This window comes from Coloeus monedula (genome assembly GCF_965178545.1).
Source record: "Coloeus monedula genome assembly, chromosome: 19".
NCBI lineage: Eukaryota > Metazoa > Chordata > Aves > Passeriformes > Corvidae > Coloeus > Coloeus monedula.
In genome coordinates, this window is record NC_138799.1 from 9,172,668 (window position 1) to 9,198,937 (window position 26,270).

General features: G+C 45.4%; 1 protein-coding gene across 1 annotated transcript in view; it reads right to left on the minus strand.

Moving 5' to 3' along the window:
* The window catches only part of CACNG4 (calcium voltage-gated channel auxiliary subunit gamma 4), a gene marked incomplete at both ends in the record, with an annotated part of 39,500 nt that extends 34,832 nt beyond the window's left edge, over positions 1-4,668 (minus strand). Inside the window, one exon of the mRNA XM_082294002.1 lies at positions 4,446-4,668. Coding sequence (XP_082150128.1) covers positions 4,446-4,668 — 223 coding nt within the window. The remainder of the gene's footprint in view (positions 1-4,445) is intronic.
* Positions 4,669-26,270: the final 21,602 nt, after the last annotated feature.

Here is a 26,270-nt window from a genome sequence, read left to right on the forward strand (position 1 = left end):
GAACTGGAAGAAAAAGTCTGCATTGTATTCAGTTTATTACAAACAGTGGTGATGCTGGAGCTTCATAGCTGTGCTTGGAGAATACTAAGGAATATTCATTCTTTTTGGATGAGCCATGAATTTGCAGTATTGATGGATAGCAGCTTGCCTCTATTTGCTTGCCTCAAACATTGGTATAAGCATTTTTATTTTGTTTTCAGGAGTATCCATGGAAGCAGCACATGCGGGTGCCGCAGCTCCCATGTTTGTGCGCATTCATCCAAGCTGGAAGACTTGCAAATAATTGTGCAAATGTGCGTTTGTGCAAGTTTTCAAATCATAAATGATTTACTCGATCCTTCCTCCCCATTATAAATGTTCCAGCCATGCAGCCAAAAAGGACACGTGGGCCCACATGAATTAAATAGCCAACTGCACCACTTGAAAAGTAAATGGCAAACAGAGACTACTAAAGGCAGTGGACACAATGGGTTCAAAGAGATTCATATGCGAATGAAGTGTTTAATAAAATACTCTTTGAATAAATTTAAATTACAACTACATTACTTGATTTCCTATCGTGATGTCACAGAGCCAGCAGAGCGCTCTATTGTGAGCTGTCCTATTAACTTCAGCACGATTGTTCACCAAGATAAGCAGTTTCAGTGGATAAAGTGGTGGTTTTAACATTGTGTTTTCCTAGGCAAATACTTTAATCAGATCTTCCTCGTGAGTAAGACTGCGAGGCTTACAAAGTTGTGCTGCACATTTCCCATAGGAATAGGGGCTGCTGGGAAATCTGAGTGGTTTAATCTCCCTTTCTCAGGTTAGCTTGACTACAAAATGGTTATTCAGAGGACACAGCTTTTGCTGTGTTTGCAAGATCCTGCTCTGCACCCAGGGACCCACAGCTTGTGACAGCCACAGCTCGAGTGTGGACATGGAACAGAACAGCAGCCACCTGAAATGGGGATGATTTGCTCTTCTTGTGAATTTGTGGGCTGGGGTGCAGGTTTCAGGTTGATTGGCTGCATGGGGGCTCTGTCAGAAACTCCCTACTCTGGTGACATTTTAACTTCAGCAGCCAAGGCTGCATTTACTGTGGCTGTCTCGGGCCCAGAAAACCAAACCACAGCTTTTCCAGAGAGTCCCTGGGCCATCTTCCTGCAGAGGCTCAGCCCCTTCTGTCCTGCACATCCACACCAGGAATCATTTCTGACCGAAGGCAATTACCTTGGATATTACTTTTAAAATCCACGCAGAAACAGAGTGCTGTTATTTAAAATCCACTCAATGAACCTCCTACCTCCACCTTTGACAAACATGCTAAAAGAACAAAATTGGGATTAGACAGGCAAGAGTATGACTGATGTATCATTAACGCTGCTTCTTGAGTGACTAAGCTCCATAGTAGTAACAACTACTAGTACTGAAACATTATTTCATCCCTGCAGCTCCAAACAAATAATATGCTTGATCCCTAAGCTGTATCACTCCAATTATGATGCCAATTTGTTGTAAAATATTGTTTCAAAGAAAATCAGGAAAACATTGAGGAGCACCTGATAATTGAATTACAAGTTTATCCTTTTACATCCTGTTTCAGTAACTTTGTTTGAAATCTTGAACTGGGGCTACTGAACAGGTGATTGCTCAAAATCCAGCATACAGATTGTTTTATGGATAGAGTTGAGAAAGATTTTACTGGGAAATTTCAATTGACCTGAAATTTGCTGAGCGAAATGCTTTATGTATGTCAAAAACAATTTCAGAGGCTGTTTAAGGCATTTTCAGCTTCTGCATATTTGTGTCTCAGATTTGGCTTTTTGACATGAGTGAAATGGCAATAAAGACCATTAAAATAAATGAAGGTGGTTTTTACAATTATTTCTCCAAAACACCAGAAGATTTCTAAAAATAGGTTTGAAGCCAGACCATTTAATCACATATAAAAATCCATAACTGAAGTTATTTTCCTGCTAGGTATCTCCTCAGAATTGCAATATTACCTTTATATTACTGAAAGACTCACCCACTTCAAATGAATGAGGCTCTGAAATGGTCAAGAGAGTATTGTTTTAAATCAGCTTCTGGAAATGGTTTTATTATTTTGTAAAACAAAGGAATGGTTCCATGTTGAAATCCAAGTCCCATGGTATGGTTTAAAACATGAATAATTTAATGTATCTATAGATTTTATCTTACAAAACAGAACATACTGAAAAAGGAGGAGAGAATGTAGTCTCTGCTCCTCATCTCTGTGAACAGATGACAGCTTTCTCAAATTGGGCATTCTTAGCACATATTTGACAACTTTAAAAATTGTAACTTTATAATTTGATTATGAGCGTTTGAATTTTGAGCAGAACAGCTGCCTTGCTGATTGATGCATCCCATGAAATCCCTTTTTATCCACCAAACTGGTGGGGGTTTGAGCTTTACTTGCATACAACTCCTGGGTGCAGCTGTTCAGCCAATACCCTGGTGGGTGCCAGGAGGGCACCGGTGCTGCCCAGTGGTGCAGTGAGACTGGAGCTCGGCCGTGTTACTGGGAGCTGCTTCAACACTGCCCATTCCTCACAGCTCCCCTGACTGCTGTTCCCCTAAATAAAGTTCTGACTTAAGCCCAGGTGAAATCAAGGCAGAAATTCCACCAGTTTCAGTCGAAGCTGCACTTTACTTCTATAAACGGTGTTACTGGGAGACCACACAGAAATTCTGACATTGGGAAACTCAGAGATTTTTCCTGACAGGTCCAGCCTAGCTGAGCAAGCTCAGCAACTCCTGCAAGATGCAAACAAACTTATTTTCCATGAAAAACAGAGGCTGAAGACACTTAGAACAAGCTCAGTGAAGATCACAAGATTCAGTTCAAGTGGAGGATGCTCAGCATCGCTCAAGCAAACTCAGGAGCTCTCAGATGCAAGCCTGCATTTTCCAGGTGCCGTAAAAGCCCATGCTGAGAGTTAGATTTCCTTTAAGAGTCATAAAGTCAAGCATTGCTATTACCCTAAACCTTCACATTTCAATAATCCTTTCTCTCTTTAGCATCTAAAAAGATTTCCTCTTTGTACAGCTCTTCCATGGATGCCTACTATTACTAGGTAGCAAATCCGATATTTTAAGAGAAAAATCATGTTACACTGTAGCCTTAAATCATTAGCTAAAGGAGAAGATGAGAACATACGTGAGAATGAGGTGTTTTCTACCACGCCACAGCATTTTCTGGGGAGAAAAAACCCCATCTGAACACAGCTGCGATTCTGAACTGGAGCTGGGCTCGTCTGGGCTGAGCCGTCTGTCAGTTGGAATAAAGCACAAAGCCAGGTTTGCGAAGTTCCCGTGTGCTAAGCCGTGCTGATGGAATTGGGTGCACAGCAGCCCGTCCTGCAAGTGCATCCCTGTGGGGAGAAGGGCTCCGGTGTGCCCCCACCCCCACGAGCCACAGAGCAGCTCGGCACAAGTCACCAGCGTTCCTCTGCTCTCCCTTTCCCCCACACTCTCCCTTTCCTCCAGCACCACGGAGGCTCTGTTGGCTGTTCACAGACAGAATGGACCAGCAGGTGAGGAGCTTCAGAGCCACCGTGGTGGCCACGGCCCCCACTGACAGCACAGGTCCCTTTCCCGGGGATGTGCCGCTTTCCCACGGTCAGAGCCCCGCGCTCTCAGCTGGCAGATGTTGTTTCCCATCTGGGCTTTGCGACCTGCTCTGCCAAATCCTCGCAACACCCATGTGCTTCTTTGTCCCGGCAGCTACCGCCGCGCCTTCTCCACAACTCCATTTTCAGAGCGGGAGCCACATGTTCGGCCTCTGCGGGGAGCGGGGTCTGCTGCCCAGCCCAGCCACTAAAACACCCATCTATTTATTATTACTATCCTTCAGCCTGACCCTCGGGCTGTGTTAAGCAACCCCGAGTCCACACTGAGGCACCTGAGCGGTGGCAACACCACCTTCACCTGAGCTCCCGGTGCCTCTGTCTGAGAGCAGACTGGGAGGAAGTGGAGTTCCCACTGTCCTGCCCGAGAGCTGTGGTTGAGCTCCAAAGCTCCTAAAGCTCCCGGGGAGGTGCCCCAGCCCCGAAGCCTGCAGGGCTCAGGTACGCCCCAAAGCCCCCAAAAGCCCCGACCCCGCCAGGAGCCCCTCAAAGCCCCGGCGATTGTCGCGGAGCGAGGTCGCCCCCTTGGGCAGCGCTCCCCTGGGCAGCGCTCCGCATCCCGCCGCCGGTTCCCATGGTAATGTCGGAGATGCCGGTTGCCACGGTAACGCCATCCTCCTCCTCGGCCGTGTCCGAGGCAGCGGCGCGGCTCCGGCTCCGGCCCCGGCCCCGGCTCCGGCGGGGCTCAGCCCGGAGGCTCCGGGTCCAGCTCCGGCTGGGCTCTGCCCGGGCTCTGCCCGGCGGCTCCGGGCGCGCAGCCGGGTCCCCCCCGGGAAGTTGCTCCCCCCTTCCCCGGCGCGGCCCCGCTACCTTCGAGGCAGCAGATCCTCCAGAGCCCCGAGTGCGTGAGATCGCCCCGCGCTCGCCGCGGCGGCCCCTGCGCCTCGTCCGTCGTGATGTTGGTGCCGTTGCAGATGTGGGCGCTGGAGTAGAGCCAGTAGTCGGTGCCGATGGCGATGGCCATGAGGCTGAAGGCGGCGAAGGCGCCCACCGTGGTCAGCAGCATCTGGACGCCACGGTCACACCACACCATGGTGCTTCATAGTCCCCGCACGGGCGCAGGGGGCCGCACGACACCGCCCGGCAGCCGCCGCGCCCGCGGGAGGCTCCGAGTCACGGGGCGGGGGGCGGAGGCGGCGGCGGGGGCGCGGCGGCGGGGGCCAGGCGGGGGGAGCCGCTGCCGCCGCCGCGGGGCCGGGCTCCGCCGCCGGCCGCGCCCCCGCGCACCGCCCCGGCCGCGCAGGCACCGGGGACGGGCGGAGAGAGGCAGGGAGGGAGGGGCGGCCCGGCCGCGGGCACCGGAGGCACAGAGCCTCCCGACCCCCGACGTGACGCCGCCCCGCTGGGGAGAGCCCAGCCCCGGCCCCCCGGTGCGCGCCCAGCGAGCATCGCTCCGGTCCCTCGGTCTGAGCGGGCTCTGCCACATCTGACATGTTCCATCCCGAGAAGTGTTCGAGGCAGGTTGGACGGGGCTTGGAGCTACCTGGTGTAATGGAACGACATGGGCTTTAAGGTCCCTTCCAACATAAACCATTCCATGATTCTATGAAATTCACAGGGCATGAAGGTGTGAGTGTGAACGAGGTTGCCTCTCAACCCTGCAGCATGCCAGGATCTGTCTGGAGAGCAGGGAGGTCTTGCTCGCTCTGGAGGTGCAGAGTTCTGCACCTCCACTGCTCTTTCTTGGGTGGGCTCTGCACACCTTCCTTCAGCTGCATGGGCTGCCCTGGAAATCACCGTGGAAACGGTGCCAAACACAGTGGGGATGAAGCGTTGCAATTCCAAGATGATGCCCACATTGCCAGGGAGCTACAGCAGAGCCAACAAGGGGGTTTAGCCATGAGTTCCTCCTGCAGCCTCACTCTGCAATTAATTACATGAGGAGGTTGTAGGCAAGTATTTGGGTTGCTGGTTTGCTCCTGTTTGGAAGGGTATGGAGACAATCCAGCACCTGAAAATATTTTCCCTTGGAAAACCAAGGGGAGAAGTATCGACACCATTTTTGTTGCGTTATCCTGTCTTCCACCCGTCACTCTCATCACTGTGAGTTGACAAGTCGGTCCTGCCTCCACCGCATCCAAGTGACAAGCCAGATGAATGGGAAGGCTTCCTGATCAGCTAATGCATTTGTGTGGAGGGAATGTGGCAGCACACCAGTTTTATGTATATGAATTAGGGAGTGGGAGGACAAGAGCTACAAACCTCAAGAAATACAGTGCTCTTGCCAAGCAGTGCGTGGATGGCTGCAGGTGCTTGTGTGACTCCAATGCTCAGCATACCAACGCAGAGAGGCTTTTCAGCTGCTCGTCCTTTTCAGAAAAAAACTGGGAGAACAAAAAGCAAATACAAATTAAAAGCTGGTCTTTATTTCACAGACACCTCAGCGAATTGCACAGGCATGAAGCCTATAAACACAGAAGAGCTCCAAAGTCAGATGCTTGGTTTAAAAATGTAAATTATGCTTTTCTTTTCAGTTGTGGTTTGTAGATGTATCAGTGCCTTTGCAAAAATCACTTTCTAAATGAATGTCTCCATTAGGGATGGAAGAAAGAATTCAGGTAAACTCAAAAGCAGAGAAACCTTGTTCAGAAAAACTGGATTGAGCATTTAAGTTTAATGAGGTTCAATAAACTTCTCATTTGAAATATATGTTTGTACCTCTGGGCTTTGGGGGTTTGGACAGAGTGGGGAAATGAGATATTGAAACAGCGGGAGAGAAGCTATTTCCATAGTTTTTTAAACCTATCAAGCCTTAATTAATATTATTTATTTGTATTACAGTATTGCTGGCAGAGATGCTTATGGCTGTCTCTCCGCAACAAGGAGCAGAGGGAGGGGGAGGGCTGGGTGGGCTGTACCTGGAGCAGGGATTCCACACGGCACTGAAACGTCCTCCTTGAGCACTCCCAGTCCAGACATTCCACAGGACACAGGGAGGGTGGTGGTTGTTCTGGTGGCTTCTCAGCAGCCTCCACCAGCAGAAAGGGGACACACAACAACAGGGTTTCCATGAGCTGAGAGCCACCAGCCCTGCAGCATCACTTCTATTGACTGTCCAAGGTAACAGCACATTAACAGAATTTGTTAATAAAATATCTTGCTCCTCTTCCTTCCCCTCCCATTTTTGCAAAGAAGACATCTGTTTCTGTTTCTTCTGCCCCAAGAGAAATAACACAGGCTCCTGAAGGGTTACAGAGCAGCATCCAAGGCAGGCAATAATTTTCTGCCCAAGCTATCTTCTTTAGTTTAAAAATGTTCTCTATTCTTTTGAAATGCATGAAGAAGATTGTGGGAGAGCTAATATTATATTCCACTACAGAAAGCTGGTGGAGTATTTTACACTGATGTCTGGCTCTAGTGATTTTCTAAGGATTTTGAATTCATTAAATCCAACCACTGAATAATCTCCATTCGTGGTGGAAGGAAGGCAAAAGTGCTTATGCTCTTCAACAGCAGAAAAGCGTGTAGTCTTTTCTTAAACACAAAATCTCTCTGACCCACTGCACGCAGCAAAGGTTGCCCACCATGTCACCTTTGATTTGCAGGCTTTGCTTATGATACAGCCTTATAAAGCTGCCATTGAATGTAGCAGCAGAGCAGCCTTGGCAGGGTGTTTTGCACTGCAGTAGCCTCCTCCATCCTCAATCAGAATTAAGACCCAATTGTTCCAAGATCAGACCAGAGGCAGAAGCTCAGGACAACGAGAAGAGAAAGCCCCACAGCGTCTCCTTGTAATTCAGCACGACACCATGAAAGGACAAGAGTCCAAACCCAGAAATAATTTTTACCCTGGAGAAACAGAATCTTGAAACAGAATTGTTTTGATTCCTCAACGTTGATGTTCAAAGCTTTAAATGAAATCTTGTGCCTGATCATTTTATTTCTGAACTGAGTAACAGTTACTTTGGAAACAAAACTTTGGCTTTAACTGAATTCAGTGAGAGCTGTCACTAATAAAATCCTGCCCCAGAGACACCACTGGTGTCAGAAGAAAACTGCAAGATGTTACCATTTAGCATTACTGCTGCTAAGTGTCAAACATATTGAGCTTAACAGATTAGGATTTTTTTTTTTTTATCTATCATCTAGAAAAATAACACTAGAATTTCACTGAAAGAAACTTTTGGAAATTGCTCAAGAAGAACTTGAGAGAGTTCTTTCTCAGAATGAAAATAATCACTTCAATTAAATAGGGCTTTTGATGTAGATACAGTTCCACCATCATCAAAACCTGGAACAGGTATTTCACCCTCCCTTGTTCTTTCTCAGCTTTTAGCTCTGTGCATGTGAGAATGAATTTTAGCATCTAGGAATGTCCTAAAACTATAAGGACATCTATATCATTGGTGACTGTCATCTTCTATGGGTCTTGGTGTCTTTCCTATCTAATTTGATTGATGCTGGGGAAAACTTATCCTTAATAACCTCCTTCAGATTATGCTATGTATGGAGAACTTGATGTTTCATACATTTTTTTGCAGTGTTGGATAATCTCCTTTTATCCCCAGGGCAGTGGTGGGATTTGATTAAACCCTCAGATGAGCAGCAGAGCCTCACATGCCCGGCCTGAGCACAGAACCTTGCAAGAATCTGGGACGTGGCAGAAGGTGTCAGTGGGTCACAGGTATGTTTAAGAAGGAGTACTACCAAAATTGTTCCTGGAACTGTATTTTCATGTATTTTGGATCACATCTTGCAGATTATCATGATACCTACTGAACTACCTTAGGAGATCTTTGCAGAGCTGGATCCAAATGATTTACCAAGCTCATAAATTCTGTGGTGAAACACAGACTGAATTCACTCATTTTCAGGGATGGCACAGAATCTGGCCCACAGACTCACCTATTCCTTCTATTACAATTCACCATAAATTGCAAGGACATTGTGTCTTTGAGGACAAAGTCCTACAAAGAGGACCCCACTCTTTGTAGAGGGTCTTCCTCTTCCAGCAAGGCTGGCAGACAAGTCACCATCGCATTTCAGTCTAGGAAAGGGTGAGCTTGAATTTTGTTTGAGGTGCTATAAGGCTGAATTTCTTTTTTAGTCCTTTAAAAGAGCATCTGGAACGAGGGCAAAGAGTTTCAGATTGTCCTTCAGAGCTGAACAAACAGTCATCTTAAAGGAAAAATATTGTCATTTCTTTCCACTTGAGGGACAACAGCTTGGCCTCGATTCTATTATTCCTTTTAATATATTAAATATTCTTTGCCTTAGTCATGGGAAGCAAAGCAACACAACTGCTTTCTAACAAATAAAATGTGCTCAGAAGCAACTCTGAAGCTCTCCAGATAACAGCGTTTTGAGTTTGCCAGGAAGCCAGATGCTGCTATTGGAAAAGTAGCTGCTATGGTTTGTCATCTGAGCCTAGAAATTGATACCCAAGAATGATATGATGAGACAGACTCGATGACAGCAATGCTCTTTCTATAAATAATTTTTAAAAAACTTTTTCATTAAAAAAAAAGAAATATTTTTTGTTGGAGACTTGCACAGCAAACCAGAAAATTAAAAAGGATAGGCATGCTGTGTTTGAATAGGACCAACAAAAGAACATGATATACACAATTTATAGAAGAATATATAGCAGCTCTCACACATTTTACACTACATAGGCTCTATTTTTCCCATAATAACAATAGTTATGAAACTCATTATCTTTTTGACAATGGAGAAATACAATTTTATTCCTTTACTTGCTTGATCATGTCAAATGTCAAAGCAAATTATGAATGCTTGTCCTTCAAACACTCAGCCCTCCTGGAAAGATATTTAATATCAATAGCATTCACATCCAGCTACAGAACGAACTAATATTGCATATGTCGCACAGATCTAAAGTTCACAGTGTCTGTTACCTGTCATGCAATTCCATGTCTCAAGTTCTACCTTGTCCCTGTCCTAAGCACAAGGAAATTCACTGCAGTGGCAAATGGCACATTAAAGATTACCTGGAGTAGGAGTTAAACCCGTGAGCAGGGATTACTTGCGAGTTTAAGGTGTTAAAAAGGGAATGGGAGAAAGAGCAAGTGGTTAATAGGAGCCTAGATTTTGCATCATACTTCAAAGGATTTGAGAGGAGTGTCCTGATGAGACAGTATGGAAGTTTCTAGCACAAGAAACCTGCCAAGAGGGCAGTGAAAAAATCATTATCTTTTGAATGTTGAAGAAATAGACGTGCTGAGTGTGTATTGATCCAGACAAAGCACTGCTGGAATGAGCTGGTTCATTCTCGGGGCAGCGTCCAGAGGGAAATACAAATTCTCCTTGGGAATACAGTACAATGATGGGGAGGGTGGAGAAGGGGAAAAAAAATGCCTGTGAGGTTCTCTCATTCCACCCATTATGAGCCACCTCTAAGAAACAACTCTGCACCTGTTTATGCTGTACAAACACACACCCAGAGCTACTCCACACAACCCTACATGAACTGCAGCCAGCCCAGGAGATGGAACAGGGAGTGGGATGTCCCGGTGATGGTTGGCGTTTCCAAGGGCTCTCCCTGAGCCCACACGTGTGTGTGCACATCCTGCCAGCGCTCCTGGGCACCAGCTCCTAATCTCCTACAAACACAGCGACATTAGTCTCTTTAATGGCCTTTAAAAAATAAATCTGTAAATCCTCTTTGGAACAAATGCTCCCTCTCAGACCCAGGGGGGAAGGTGTTGTAGAGCAGCATGGCTGAAGTCACAGGAGTGTAAAAAATGAGGCAATCTGGTGGAGAGCTCATTGCCTCTGAAGCACTGCATCACCCACAGCCCCAGAGGGTGCAGGAGAATCACCCCTGGCCGATGAGAGGGAAATTGCTGCACTCAGGTTGATTTTTAACCTGAAAAAAAGGGGCTTCAATGGAAGTGTGTTAGGAGGCGGATTGAGCAAAACAGGTTTTTAGGATAAGTCTTAAATACTTAAATCAATCACGATAACTTGCTGCATTGAATTTATCTCCTAAGCTGCCTAAAGTAAATTCCTCAGATCTGTCTGAATAATTTGGAGCTGATAATGCAGCATTTGAGTAGGAAGGCTGTTGGCCACTGAAAGGATTTTCTCATTAGAATTTCAGCCGATTATTCACCAGAGAGATGGTCTTTCAGGAGCACACTCCAGCAACTCCCTTGAAAAAGTTTTATAAACACTCAGCCTGCTAAAAAATGAAATTGGAAGGTGAAATTACAGCTAGTCATTACTTCTGAGAGGTCAGGGACAGAACAAACAGCCACAAGTGGATTTATCTGCTCTTCCCTGTGCTCTGGCTCTTTTTTTCTACACAAGACCAGGAAATCCTTTTGGATCATCTGGAACCACAGCCTCTGGTGCTGAGCACGAGTTATCAGAAACCTGCTCTTGATCAGATGCTTGTAACATGGGTCTGAAGAGCTGTTTTTCCATAGAATCACACTTGGAAGATGGGTGTTGAACCAGGTAGTCAGAGCTTTGCTGGGAGGCTCCTAACTGGACTGAGGTTATCTAAACAGAAAGGCTTTAAGCCTGTCTCTGACAAGGATTTCTCATTCCATTGCTCTTCTCCATTTTCAATGCAATTATTTTTCCAGATAGAGAAATCAGCAAGTGAGGGGAGGTGGGTGGTGAGAAACAGGAAAACTCAAGGGGGAGCTTTGCCAAGAGGAAGAGCAGAACTTAAAACCCAGTCCCAATTCACGAGCTAATTGAGGTGGAATAAATGCTGGAAGAATCCATTCACCTCTTCCTCATTTAGCAACTGTACATGCAGTGGCAGAGACCCCTTTCCCCAGACCATTATGTGACAGAAGCAGTGAGAAGAAGAGAAAGAAAAGCTGTAGCAATAATAACAGAACACCCTGGCACAGTGTTTTAAGTGAGCTGTAAATACAGCCAGCAGAATTCCATGAAGTCTTGCTGTCCACATTGCTCTGGAACTGTAATTTCTCACTTCTTAAAGCCACACCAATGTCTCCATGAAATATTTTGTTTGGGCTAAATGGTATACATATTGATTTTTATCTCTTTTCACACCTCAGATGCTGCCTGTCTGCTCAGAGCCAGGTCACGGCACACTTATTCACTCAGCAAACACCTACTCCATGGCTGAGCCATAAACTTGCTGGGACAGTCTTTAATCAGCATAAGGTCCCAGGGGTTTCCTCTCCTCCCCTTCCTTTTCCAAGAAAACCCAATATTGACTCTGATGTTTTTTGGAGGAAAAGCTGCTAGGACCAGTAACACTTTACATCCTGGTAATGCCACATGTAAAATGGTTTAAACTTGGTTCAGTTTAAGCTGAAGTTTCTATGCTCAACATGGTGACTAAGTACATCCAGCTGGTAGCACCTGTAGGTTGAGTTTAAATTCTTCCCCCATGGTGGTGTGGGGTTTGAGGGAGTCAAAGAGGTCTACAATAGACATTTAGCAATAAACTGCAAATGCAGAAAATTCTGTAAGAGGGCTTTTGACAGCAATCAATATATGAACCAAATCAAAAGCAACCAAAGAAAAACATCTTAAAATTGTCAAAAAGAATAAAATTCAGAAGCACCTTGAACCAACATGACCTTCTCTGTTCCCCATCGAGAAACTCTTCTCATAAAAATAATTAGAAGAATGTAGTAGAGATTAAGAGATTCTGGTGGGACTTTACAGCCCTTCAGGGATCTTGGTGCTGAGCTGGCTGAGCTCCAGTGCCACCAGCATTCCTGCTGTGATGGATGGGGTGTGCCAAGGCTGGGAGAGACCAGCCCAATGCTTCCCTCATCCCAAGGGAAGCACTGATTTGTCATCAGCTGGAAGTGCAAGGGTAGTTCAGATTATCTGAGGAGCAGCAGAGCCCCATGCCCTGATGGGGTGGGCAAAGCCATGTGGTTCCAGTCCCTGGGTTCCTGCTTTGGCTTCCCCATCCTGCGTATGGAAAGGACAATTCCAGGCCATGCCCTCCAGAGCTGATGGCACTGGGGTGATGCTGCCCTGGCACAACACAGCTCTCAAGGGCTGCCAGAGAGCATCCAGGAAACAGGAGGTTCTGCCCAAGAGAAAAGTCTCATCAGCTCAAAAGGAAAATGAGTTTTGGAGAAAGACAAGGAATTGCAGCAGCCAGAGCTGTGAAAAGCCTTGACAAAATATTTAACACAGAGAACCAGAAAACAGCTTGCCAATTGTTAGAGCCTTTCTAATGCAGGTTATTAGATGGTTACTGCCATGGCTATTAAAAAGACACTATTTTCTGAGTGATCTGTGCAAACAAAGGCTGGAACACACCTACAGCATTTCCATGTACTTTGAGCTCTCCTAATGGAGAAAAAAATCCACACATATAAGACTCAATTGAATAATTATTCAATTCAATTAACAAATAAATAATGTGCTGTTTTGTGGTGCATCCATTAAACTTCTCTGTAGGAAATTCAATAGATAAATCTCTAGAAAGTCTTTTAGGTTCATCACATATATGTGGAAGCAGCCAGACATTTTTTTTTTTTTGTAATCTATGAGGAAACTGCTAAAGAATGAGGATGAGGTTTCAAAAAGCTGAAAGGAATTAGTTTTCTACTGAGCTCCACACAACAATGGTATCATGTGAATAATTCTACTATAATTTACTTAGTAGAACGAAAAATAGCAGCAGTAATTCTGGTTGTAAATAACCCATCTTCTCGTAGCAGAGAACCATTACCAGGTCAACATCTACTGTCAGACTTCATGATTAAACTCATTAAAACTGTCCTGTTTAATTCTATTTTTCAAAGGAAAATCATGCCTTCAACTGTTTTTTTTTTTTTTTTTTTTTTTTTTTTTTGCCAAAAGTGCCCCCTTTTCTTGAAATATGTGCATGTTCTTACATGGAACTTAGAAATCCAAAATATGAACATCTGATCCTTCCCCATCCTATCCCTCCTCCTGTCCCTTTTTCTTCTCCCCCACCCCATTCCCTTTTTTTTTTTGCATTATATAGGTGAACATTTCTAACATAAATGTTTCTACCTTTTTACAGGATTTTTTACATTTTTTGCAGGAAAGCATTCCAGCAAATCTCTACTAACACAATGGTTTCTAGGTAGCAAGGAAAAAAAAAACCCACAGCATCTCTACTGCAAGAGCTGGCAGATGTTGACTTTTCCCCCGTAATAGTAATGCCTCTATAAAAAAGTCCATTCCAGTCTTACAAGCATTAAAATGGAAAATAAATAGAGGTGGCAAATATGGCATGGTGAAGATTACATGTGACAGACCAGAAATTCCAATACCCTCTCAGAGGGGACATTGCAGGGGTAATGAGAAGATGTAGCAGCTTTTCAGTCTCCCAAATCAGTCCCTGATGGAACATTGTGGAGGCAGATGAACCAAATGGGGCAGCATGGGTGGGCAGGATTATTTAATGAGTATTGGCTGCTGCGGGACACCCACGGCCACCCCGGACTGCAGCCTCGCTGAAGAAAGTGACAGAATCCATCCCCATTTGCAACAAACTGATTATGTGCTGGGGATTTTCTTCTTGTTTAGACTGAGCGTGATGATTTATTTACTGTTCTGTGCAGCCTTGTGGAGGTGGGGAGGGTGTGAGGGTTCCCCAGGCAGAGCTGGGCTGATCAGCGGGGCTTGAATGCAGCAAACCCCACACAGACCTCATGGGTTTAGTGACAGGCAGAGCAAGTGCTCCAACACCATCCCTACAAAATGATATTTTAAAGGTGGAAAACCCCTCACGCAGGGCTGGGATTGCACAGGGCTTTGCTGTTCTCCATCCCGGTGCCAGGCAGGGCGGTGGTTGTCACACTCTGTGGGGACAGGCTGGGGGACCACAGGGGTCCCTCCCTCTGTGGATGGCAGCAGGTTTTGATTGCTAAACTTCTAAGCAAGCCCAGCTCAATTATTGCACAGAAACCTGCCTGGCTGAGAATAAGAGCACAGCCAGGTCCTGCACACACACTCTCTCTCTCCAGCCTTCTCTGGGCTTGGAGCCTGCAGGACACCTTTTTGTTCCCCCCTGCCACTTTTGTAGCTCAGCCAGCACCTGTCCCCAAAATCCCAACTCAGAGCTGAAGACAAAACAAGGTTGGAGAGGAAAGAAAGGTCAAGTTGATTCTACTCTGTTGCTAAAAGCTTGGAGTAATTTGCACTCTTATAATTCCAGCAGTTGAGATAGCTGGAAAAATAAATTTAATATTTCTTTTTTTTTCTGCTTTTTTACCCCCAAGACATTTTTTCATCCATTGGGGAGAGCACTAACAATGACTTCAATAGCAGAACCAAGTTTAAAGCCCAGATCTTTCCAATTCTGCTTATTCCTTTAAGCTATTCAAATCCCCTTTATGTTCTTTCTGCATACACACATCTGTCTTCTTCAAAGCCTTAACCATCTCTGACACACCTGACCTTTCTATCCAAGCGCAATGGTTGGATGCAAAGAAAAACCCTTCACCTACAGCAAGTAACTCTTTGTTTAGCCAGTCCCACGCCTGGAAATTTTGCTGCTGCAGGAAGTAAAACAGTGAGCAGCCTTCCCTTTGCTTTTGAAAAATGGAACTGTCATCTCTTCGAGAGAAGTAACAGCTTGTCTTTATTTTGTCAGACATGACTCTTAGTTATTAGAGTTGTCTTAGGAACATGCTACAAGTAGAATTAGGACAGTATTGTCACAGAAATGTCAAGAGTTCAGAAATTAATTTGACAAGATCTGGGAGATCTCAGATATCTAATTAAACTTTCTGTGACAGTTATGTTGTGTAAATACTGGAAACCTCTTAAAAGAAAGAATCAGGTAAAACTAGTTCCATATTCAATTAATCGATGTTAGACCCATTCAACAGCCGTTACTCTGATTAAACCAATTCACTTTCTGCCAGGAAATACAATTTCATCTGTTCAGGCACACAAGGTTCATCCATTTTAAACAAAAATATCCAATAAGCTTACTGCATTAGGTAACACTATATTATATTTTATACTATATATATATAGACTATATTTTTGGCTGGAGATTTTATAAACACCCTTCTCCTCGCTTAGTGAATGACAGCATACATTGCCTTATGATAACAGCACATGCAGCTCTGGTTTTGAAGGTTTTAGAATAATTTCTGTAGGAAAAATGTATTCCATAGATGAAGAGAATTTAGGCTAAGAGGAATTATGGCTAATAGGTTCTGACCTCAACAGGCTATAATGCAGGCTGGATTTGCACTCAGTAATACTTGCATCAAGCCCATATCTCATAGCTGTGTTAAATCATATCAATTCATCATTTAAAGAAGCCACTACATCCATTAGTAAATTGTTTTAAGAGTTAATTATTAGCAGTATGAAAAGGATGTGATTATCCCCAGCCTGAGTCTCCAGAGGCACTCTCAGCACATGGATCATGCTACTGCTGCAATTCCTATCCAAAGCCAGCAGTTTAATGAAACATGAGAAATCGTTCTGAAACGAAAGATGTTGGCCCTGGTTGGCTAAAAGCTGGGTATTGGAGCCACCAGTCTGGGCTTAGACAGAGCATAAACAGGACTCAGACTTAAAACACAGAGCTGGCATAAGCCCATCCTCCTTTCCCTCTTGCAGCCCAGCACTGCTCTGCACAGGGTCGATGTTTCTGTCCGAGCATGGGGAAGCTGTGCATCCCCAGGGATCGCTGCCAGCTGGGATGAGGTTGCTAAGCAAGTTCATCAATACCCATTAATCCTGGAGGTGACATTTCTTGCACACAAGCACGGCCAGGAGGTGCAGGATCTGCAGCTGGGGAGGTGATTAATAACCCTGGCCGCCACAGCCATGGTGGCCGCTACTTCCATCAGCACTGTGAGAGGAAGTGGAAAGTCACCAAGGCAGCTCCTCGCTGCCAGCCAGACCTGCACAGTCATCCTCAGTGCAGGCACATGGGCTCAGTGTGAGGAACAATGTTCAGAGGCTGCTCAGCACACAGAGCTTTTGTTTAACACACTACAGTACGATAAACCAGTTGCTTCCATTATTTGCTGCAATTTCTCTCGCTGATCACTCATCTCCTTAGCATTGGGGCTGGCTAGGAAGGAAGCCTTTAAAGCTTTTGAAAGAAATTCCAATAATTGAAATCAATTCCCTTCCCAAATTGCTTTCTGATGCAAAGACATGAAAATTATGTGTTGAATTTCAAGTTCGTTCTGTTGATAGCTGAACAATGCTTATTTTTCAACTGGCATTTTCTCTCTGCTCCCTCAGCTGTTCCCATCTCTTATCCAGTTAAGCTTCATGTTCGCATTGCTTGGCCAAAACCACATCAGAGTGCAGTTACCTCTGCTGGTCCTTTGGGGCCAGCAGTCACCTCTGCTTAGGTGGCCAGAGGGGAAACGTGTATCTCTCCAGCAGCATTCCCTGTGGAGAAGTGCAATGCCACAACCGTCATCACCAAACCAACCCAGTGAACCTCACCCTGCACTTCCACTGATAGGGTAGGACCAACCTGAGGAGCTGAGAAAGAGGAAGGTGCAGCCAGTAAAAGGATCTGAGACTAAGAAGGAAAAAAACTTAAAAAGAAGGAAGACCATTTATTTTTTTTTAAATTTACAGTGAAGGGTTCTTCTGTAAAGGTTTTTCCAATGATTAAGAAAGGAAAACCCAACCCCCCTACCATCATGATTTGCTCTGGGGGCAGAATACAACATCAGATCCCCTAAGCAATTTGCAGGGCTCTCTTACCAAGCACAGCCTGGCAATCTTAACTCTCCACCTCACTTAAAACAGCATCTCTGTTCCTGGATAACCCCCAAACCCATGGCGAGTAATGAATAAGAAAACAACGGCTTGTTGTTTTTCTTCCCATTCCCAACACTCACTCTGCATTAGGCTCCATCATTTCATAACTTGCTTGTTGTAACACGATGTGGCAGAACATACCCTAATCCACAAGTGAACCCTGATGCAATGCAGAACAGATGCCTTGGACTCGAACTGCTCCTTCCTTGCCTTTCCTACCTTTGATCCACATTTTCTGCTGTTTTCTGTGACAGGCTGTTAAATAAATATCAGTGACAAGGCTTGGTATGCATTTGTTTTTCTGCAGCTTATTTTTTTCTTGTTCAACTCTCCAAGCTGAGCATCTTGCTGACAAATATACACACTCCATTACCAATTAATGACTTTAGCCTGGTGTCCTCTACTCTCTTTGCTCCCCAGTGCCACTTCTACACATTAGCCTGGGTAACATTCAAAGATAATTGTGTTTTGTTTATTTGTTTTGGGAAGTAACAGCAATCAGACAGGCAAATCCCAGTCCTTGCCAAAGCTGCAATTTTTTCAATGTAGCCTGCGCTGAGGAGAGCTAGGGAAGCACACGTTGGTCACATTTGCTCAAGGTGAAACTTCTTTCACTCTTCATTTTTTTCTTCTTCCAAGGAAAGGACAGTTTCCTCAGCACTCAGGGCTTTCTTCAGGCTTTGGACATCTAGGACCAGCTTTCCTGCAGCCTCTATATTTGTTTAGTTACTTTTTAAAGCTCACCCTTGTTGCATACTGCAGGTAATTAAAAATGAGAGGTCATTCTCAGTAATACGGAGAATCACAGAATAGGCTGAGGTGGAAGGGACCCACAAGGATCATCGAGTCCAGCTCCTGGCCCTGCACAGGGCCATCCCCAAGAGCCACACCATGACCTGAGAGCACTGTCCAAGCTCTCCTTGAGCTCTGTCAGGCCTGGTTCTGTGACCATTTTGTCAGTCCCTGCACACACATGTGGTCAGGATCCCACATTTGTGCACAGAGATCTATTTCAATGCTTGAAGAAACATCTCATGGATATTTTCAAGCAGCCATTCACTTTGGGTACCTCAATTTCCAACACAGTTGAAGTAATGTAATTTTTGAGAATTGGGTACTTGGGACCTTTGTAAGCAGAAAACCCAGAAATCCAACCCTCTCAGGAATCCATGTAAATGAGGTCCCCGCAAGTCCTTTGTGGAAGAAAACCCACTTGATTAGCGCTAAGTGCAGGCAGAGGTGGTACAGCCTGAACTAAATTCAGCCTCCTTTTTGTGCTTGCAGAGATGTAAAGTCTTGCTGAGCAGCCGTGGCCATGCTGCACATTAACCGAGGAGACATGGACACAGCTGGCGGAACACATTAGCATCTTCTGCTCTGATAATTAGTTTAGTGAAAAATTATTGCATTATCTGTTTGTTTTCATTAGGGACCAATTGCATTCTTAAAAAGAACGGCTCACATTAGGTGCTTTTAATAAGACAATAAGCCCTATAGTGTTTCCAAACAAGATTTAAAGCCCATTCAGCACGTGAGTAATTAGCACAAATCAGGTTGGAGGCCAAATGCATTATTTAGTAATGGAATTAAATTTCCTTAGAAAGAAAGAAGCCCATTAAAATCCACAGAAATGCTGAAGAGTCAAGGCAGAGTATTTAAAATACAGGGCAACAGAACCCTTAACTTCACAGTAGGATGTGGTCCCAATTTTAGCAAACAGGCACCCAATCTTGCAGGTCAACAATGGAGATTTTACTCCAGCTATGTAGGGAGAACTAATCCTACAGAGCCATATTGCACAGCAGGTGTTCATCTTGCAGATGGGTTGAAATCAATAATCAGCACTGACTGCTGTGCCATTGGGTAAGAAGGCTGAGATCCTCTAAATTACCCTCAGATTGTCCCCATTTTCATCCCCAAGAGTCACCAGAGATAGGTTTCCTAGCACAGAAAGTTCTTCCCTTACAAGAGCAATCTTTTTTCCAGGAATGCGACACAAAGCTGCATTTTCCTACATGCTGTATTTTAATTTTTGTGTGGCATGAGCAAATATAATTATCAGTACAAAGGATTCAGAAAAAAATAAGACTATGCTTAGCAACCTCCAGCAAAACTAGCAGAATGCACTTGACAAAACTTGCGCTCTGTAATGAAATTCCTACGAAGGCATTTGGAGCTTAAAAAACTAGGACAAATTATGCTGTAAGGAGTAGAATATGTAAACGTGGCAAGGAGCTGCATTTTATATTCTGGCTTCAGAGGGGTTACATCCAGCTGACAGCAGTGTGAACGAGACCAGGGCAAGGCCCACGTCCACCAGCAGAAAGACAAGGCTGCCTTTCTACAGGGGAGTACAGAAACTTCCCTTAACCAGGTCCATGTGTAGGGAGTTCTGACAAAGATGGAGTGTTTGCATCTCTGCCATGAGTGCAGGCAAACCCTCTCTTTTATGGCAGCTTAAGAAATAACAATTTTGGAGCCAAACTACCAGCTCAAACACGTTAGTGACTCGCCAGCTTATCCCTGTAGTAATTCTGCAGACCCAGTGATGCACGTACTATGTACAAGGGCCATGATAATTTCCATAATAGTCAGCCAGCAGTGATAAATGGAGAACAAAAAAGAGAGGAGAAGCAGGAAATATGGCAGCTCACTTGACCCTGAGGCTGGTGGCTCTGGGAAAAGGAAAGGACAGCTGCTGATCTCTGCTGCAAGAATATGAGGTTTCCAAGAGTTCCAGGGGATCCAAAGGTTTTCCTCCTTCAGACCCCTCAGCTCTGGGGCTTTTTTTACAAATGTGCCTCTCCAGGTACCTTCAAGGCTCAAGTTCTCATTGCAAATCAGCAGCAGAGCTGGGAGTTGGAAGAGGTGCCTGGCTCTCCCCATCAGGCCTTACAGATAAGCACTTGCTGCAGAGTGATTTACGTTCCCAGGATTTGGACGTAATCCTGCCTCCCTGGGGTAGCTGTTTACTTTCAGAGCCAATTTCCCTGATGGAGCAGGAGTATCCACGTCTTGCTTTTCTCCCCTTTTTCTTTCTATCTCTGCTCAGAAAACAGGGAAGGGATGGGTGTTCAGCACAGAGGGATAGTGCTCCCCCAGCCACACACCCTGATCCTGGAGGGGTTCTTGCTGCCTTCACAAAACAGGCACAAAATGCAGAACAGCTCTGGCTTGATATGTAATTCAATATACTGAATTATGTCAATAATATTCAATCAATCTTCCCCAAGCAGCTCATACTGTTGACATCAGATTCCGCAGCTTGAAGCCAGCCATATTTACTTCTCAGTCTATCAACTGGAGAACCCAGTGCTGGCTGGGACACCCCTCATCAGAGCCCCTGCCAGACTTAACCCATGGGCAGGGCTGCAAGAAAGGACTTGTGTGCACATTTCCAGCCCGTCCCAAACCAGCTTTTGCTCTATGTTCACAGTAACATACTGAGACACAGAGATTTCTCTCTGCAAGGTCTGAATAAAGCTTAAGCACAGAACAGCCTGACAGTCCTGAAAGAAGCCAGGGATCTAAGGAAAATGGGTTTGTAGGTGATGCAAAGCTCTCACGGATTCTCTGTGAAGCTGCTGAGCCTCTTAACATCTCCAAAATCAAAAACCTCTTTTCTCCTCTGGGGTCAAAAAGGAAGCTGCATTTCCTGGAAGGCAGCTTTGAGAGGTTTGAGACTCCAGGAAAGTCATGACTTTAGCAAAAGTTCTGACACAGCTGCTTGTAAAAGCAGGAGATTGAGCTCTCTGTAGCCATTCATCCTCCTTTGAGGCTCTTGCCCTCATTTCTGAGCTGGCCACTGCAGCGAGGAGCCATCCTGCCAGTGATGTTGGGCTCCACAGGCAGCTTTTGTGCTCCCTTTTTTCCACATTGACCCTTCAGTCAAGTTCTCCAAAGGCAACATCATCTCAGGGGCCTTCTACTAACAGTGCCAATCTGGTAGCAGCTGGGCTGGGCAAGGCACAGGGAGGCTGGCATGGGAAGGCAAAGTCTCATCTTCCATCCATCCCCCAATCCCTGCTGGCCCCAGGAAAAGCTCAGAGACCTGCCCAAGCTGGGGTGGCAAAACCTCAAACTTTGGACTAGAAGTCATTATGGCCATGAAAGCATTTCACCACCTTAAGAGTCAGTTTGGGTTTTTCCAGCATCCAGCCTTTTCATTGAAGGCCTTGGAAATTTGGCCAAAAGTGAGTGTGTGGCCTGAAAAGCGGTTTTATATCAATAACTCACCCACCAAGAGCCCTTTTCCCAGCATTTTTAATGAGTTCAGCCACTGTGTAGCTAATGACTGTCACACCCCAAAACCCAATGAGAATCCTTGGCTGGGAAGAAAATGAGACATTTTAATGACCGTCATTACTAAAACAGAGACCTGTGAAGGATTACTTGCATATTATGGCAAACTTCAATTGAAATGGGCCATTACTTGCCTCATTAATATTTCAAGTGTGTTTGAATGCTCTATGGCAAAAATATATGACTCGGAAACAAATCCAGGTGGAAGGAAAAAACCCCCACAAAACAAATTTCATTAAATAATGAACGTGCATTACATGAAGACATCCTGAGATTCAGCTCAAGAGCATCACAGACAAAAAAATCCTGGTGCTCTACTTATAAATAAGGCAAAATTATCTATTCATTTAGGAAAAAGTAATCATGCTCAGTTAGACACACCAGACAAGCAAAAGAAAAATGGCTTTGAAGCTGCTCCTGATAGAAGCCTCGACAGCTCGGCAAGAAAACTCTGCAATCCACTTTTTTTTTTTTTTTTAATTTTTTAAAGTATACATTAGGAAGCCCATTAAAGAAGTGGCATGAATTGATAATTTTTTGTTCCGTAACAGTTTTGAACCTTTAAGAGAACATTAATGCAATACAGCTCTTTTTGCCAGCACCCCTGCAACTCATTTGAAAACAATTCCCAGCTAAAGGTGTTCCTTATAAATGGGATATTAGCAGGAAGCGGAATAGGAGATACACCCCTGCTGCTATCCTGTTTGTCTCTAAATAGAGCATGGCCTATTCATTTTCTGAAATTGCAATATAGCAAAGTTATCTTTCATTTCACTGTTAGGAACTACCAATAACTGCTCTCACTTAGGTAGGGGAGGTTTGTTACTCACCTTTATTTGTTCATAATGTTAATGATGAAGCATTGAAAAACTGAAGCTTTTGGTCAAAAAACTCCCCACAGGTCTCAAAGGATCCAGCTCTACCCTAAGCTCAAGGCTTTCCTCTGAATTTGATAAAGACATAGGTAAACAAACTGAAGTATCCTGGTATGGAAAGAAAGCACAACCAAAGTTTTCTATCATCACCTGGAAGCTTGAAATTCCCTGTTCTGGAAGGGGGCAGCTGAACCAAATCCTCCTCAGAACTGGAATTTGTCTGAAACATGATTTTTGAGCAACAGTTTAGACCTGTCCCAGAGCAGAGGGAATGGGTGATGAGTAACATCAACCTGCAGCCTAATAATTAGGTGAAAATTGAAAATCCTGACTGCAACACGAGATTTGTTGCAGTGAAAGATGGATGAGGGAATTAGCAGTGGGGTTTATCCACTCAGGAGTTTACCACCTGATCACAGGATTCTCTGACGGAGAGCTGGAGGAACCCATTTGTATTTTTAATTCAAGTATTTCTCACTAGGACCATAATTATTCTCTCTAGCCTATCTCCCCCATCCTTCTCCTGCTCAGGGTGCAACATCTCTTGTCTTTATCCACACATGGTCCTGATACATAGATATATATATAGATATATATATATATGTATAGATAGATAGATATACACACATATAAGGAGAGCTTTTTTCTTTTTTTAAAGACAGGAACATTAAAATACGGCTTTTAAAGCCAACAGACTTCACACCAGCAAACCCTCTTCCTTCCTATCAGGCCCATGACACACTCCAGCACAGCCTGGACCTTGCAGCAGCTGAGACCACAGGATCCAGGGTTTGCTACCCTAGTTTAACTTTTATTTTCTAGGCAAGAAGCCTCTCCTGAGGCTCAAACTGCAGCCCCAGCAGGTTTTCAGCACTGCTGGGCATAGCAGGGGACCTCTGCTGATGCCTGCAGAGGCTCCTGAGGAAATCAGGTCTAAAAATAAGATAAATTTCAGTTGGGAAGCAGCAATGCTGGAGCAGAGAGGAGGATTCTTACCTGATCCACTGTTCCCCTCCACAGGGGCCTCAGGGCTCACTGCAGAGCTTTTATAGCCCCACACTTCCCACCTCTTTGGCACAAATTAAAGGGGACGAAATCTACTGGAGCCTGGGAGCAAACCTGCTGTCCAGGGCAGGCAGGCAGCAGGTGAGGGGAACAGGATGTACCCAAGCCTGGCTGAGCTCAGGATGTACCTAAGCCTGGCTGAGCTCAGGGCTTTGAGCAGGGCTGGAGGAGGCAGCAGGCAGAGAGAGGCACCTCCTGTGCTGCCCCACCGTGCCCTTTCTCGCTAATGAGACCTTCTGCTGTAGGTGATGCTGCAGGTGATGCTGTGGGTGCTGCAGTTGGAGCAGTCATCCATGGGGAAGTGATGTCTTCTCCTTTTCTGCACTGGGAAAAAATTACTGTCCTGCACATATGCATTGTGAACAAAGGAAAAAAAAAAGGCAGTTTTATCCTGCATGTGTTGCTTCTTGCATGGGCCATGCCAGGATTAGTTCCATTGCTCTGTTCTCAGATGTCTCTTAGATGCTGGCTACATGAGCAACTCATAAAAAACCCCCAACACTGAGAAAAATGTCATAAATGGAAAGATTTTATTAAATCCTGCTTTGCCCCGTTCTTTGCTATGCCTGTAGCTTAACCACTAAAAGCTAACAAATAACCAATATAAGTTTCACAACAGAAATTCTCGGGCTTTAGCAAACCCAGCCCTGTTTCCCAGCTTAGCTCAGCTGTAGGTGAGGGGCTTCTTTTTCAGCAGTGCCATAGCAGAGCACCTGTAAAGGTGAGAGCAACCGTAGGGCTGCTGCCCTGGCCTGGGGGGTGGGAGCCACCCGGAAATTCAGTGTTCTTCAGCTTCTGTGTAATATCACAGCTCCTTCTCCAGGCGCTCAGAGCAACCTCGTCTGCCACCTTCTGTCCCTGAAAGGACATAACTCGCATGGAAGAGTATCCCCCCATTTTTCTGTGGGCAGGTCTGGTATGTCGGGAACAGTGAGAGGAGTTTTGGGGCTGTTTGGGGTTGATCCCCACTCCCCCATGCCCTGCGCCGGAGCCTGGGGCGCAGCCACAGCCCAGAAACACGGGAAGCAGGAGGAGCACTGGCATTTCAAGGCTGATTTCCAAAGAGAAGGAGACAGATGAGTGATGGGTGCCAGGGCCATGACTCGCAGCACGTGTGCCGGGGAGGCGTTTCCTCGGGTGCATTTGGTGGAGACAGGAATTCCATTCCACAGAAAGGCCGGGCCGGCTTTGTGTTGCGGCAATGCAAAATGACAGCTGCACGTGGCCACACGGCTCCACACCCTCTGCCTTTAGCCATATTGATGAATCACAGTGTTTGCTTCATGATGGACCTGCCTAACGAGGCAGGAACGATCCCGCGCTCCCAAGGGAGGCTGCGCTACCTTTGCCCATGGGATGAGCATTCAGCCCAGGCAGCGCTCGGCCCAGTTCTGCCTTCCTCCCCAGGAAGGCAAAACCCAGAGTCTGCCCCCAGACTTGTGACTGAAGGGAAAATGAAAAAAAACAACCCAAAATCAAGAACAATGAAGGCTCGACAATGGTGGCAAATTGGGTTGGTTCTCTCAATGCTCTTCAATTACTCGGCACAAATGCTAATTGCAATAGTTCCTTTCTGAGACTCAGTCAGCACAAATCTCAAAGCCCGAGATAGTTTTTCATTTTCTGCAAGCCATCTGTCAGGCTAATTCTCTTATTACTGAGAGTTGAGGCTTGGGTTTTTTTCCTTTAGCACCGTTACAAAGAGAGAGTGCTGTTTCTCTCAAGCCATGCTCCTGGCTTCTCCATGGATGCACAGAAATCAGCAGCTTTCCCCACAGCCTGAGATCCATGTGCTGCAGGCGTTATTGGTGTCAAGGGAAGCAGGTGCCCTCCTGCAGCACTGACCTGCACACCTTGAAATTGCTCTGAAGAGCAGTTGAAAATAAGACCCTCAGCTGATGCTTCTTTTTCTGGGGGATTGATTTATCCTGGTTCCTGTGACTGCATCTCAAAGTGTATTTAATGATTCATCCCCTTTAATAATTCAAGCAGATATTGAGGAGGTTTTTGGCTTCCTCAGACAGGCTCTTAATAATAAAAACCCCTTTCATTTGTTTTCTTTTCCAAATAATAACAGATAAACTCAGGGGGATTCTTGCTCTCTGAACATCCTTAATTTATAAGGAATATTCTGACCTCTCTACTCCTGCCTTGCTCTGGTCTCAGCAGGCCACTGTCAGATGCAGGAGGATGCATTCACCTGCCCTTGCACAGGACAGACACTTTTTGTGCCATCTTCCCTCCTCTTCCTTGCCTTCCTTCCTTCTTTCCTTGCCTTTGCCAGGTAATTTTGTGGGATTGTTTCCCTTGATCCCCCTGTCTGGGTTGTCCATGGTTAAGCAGAGCAACCCACCTTGAGCTGCCCAGTGCTGCAGCCCGGCTGGAGCAAGGCAGCTCTTATTAGGACAGCATTTATAGGAGGGTCAGTTCTGTCCACGTTGAGGCTTTCAACTCTTAGCAACAAAATCCATGTGTTTTGTGTAGCTGTATCCCCGAGGTAGCTGCAGAGGCCACATGAATCAAAGCTCAGCTGGCAGAAATCACACCAAAGAGGTGTTTATTGACACATCTCTTTGCCAGAATAAAAAACCTGCTCCATTATAGTATGATAAAGCTCCTGCCCTGGAGCTATGGACCTAGAGAAGGGCAGGATATTTCCCATGTCAGGCTCTTTCCCTTGTGGGGCATCTGCTTG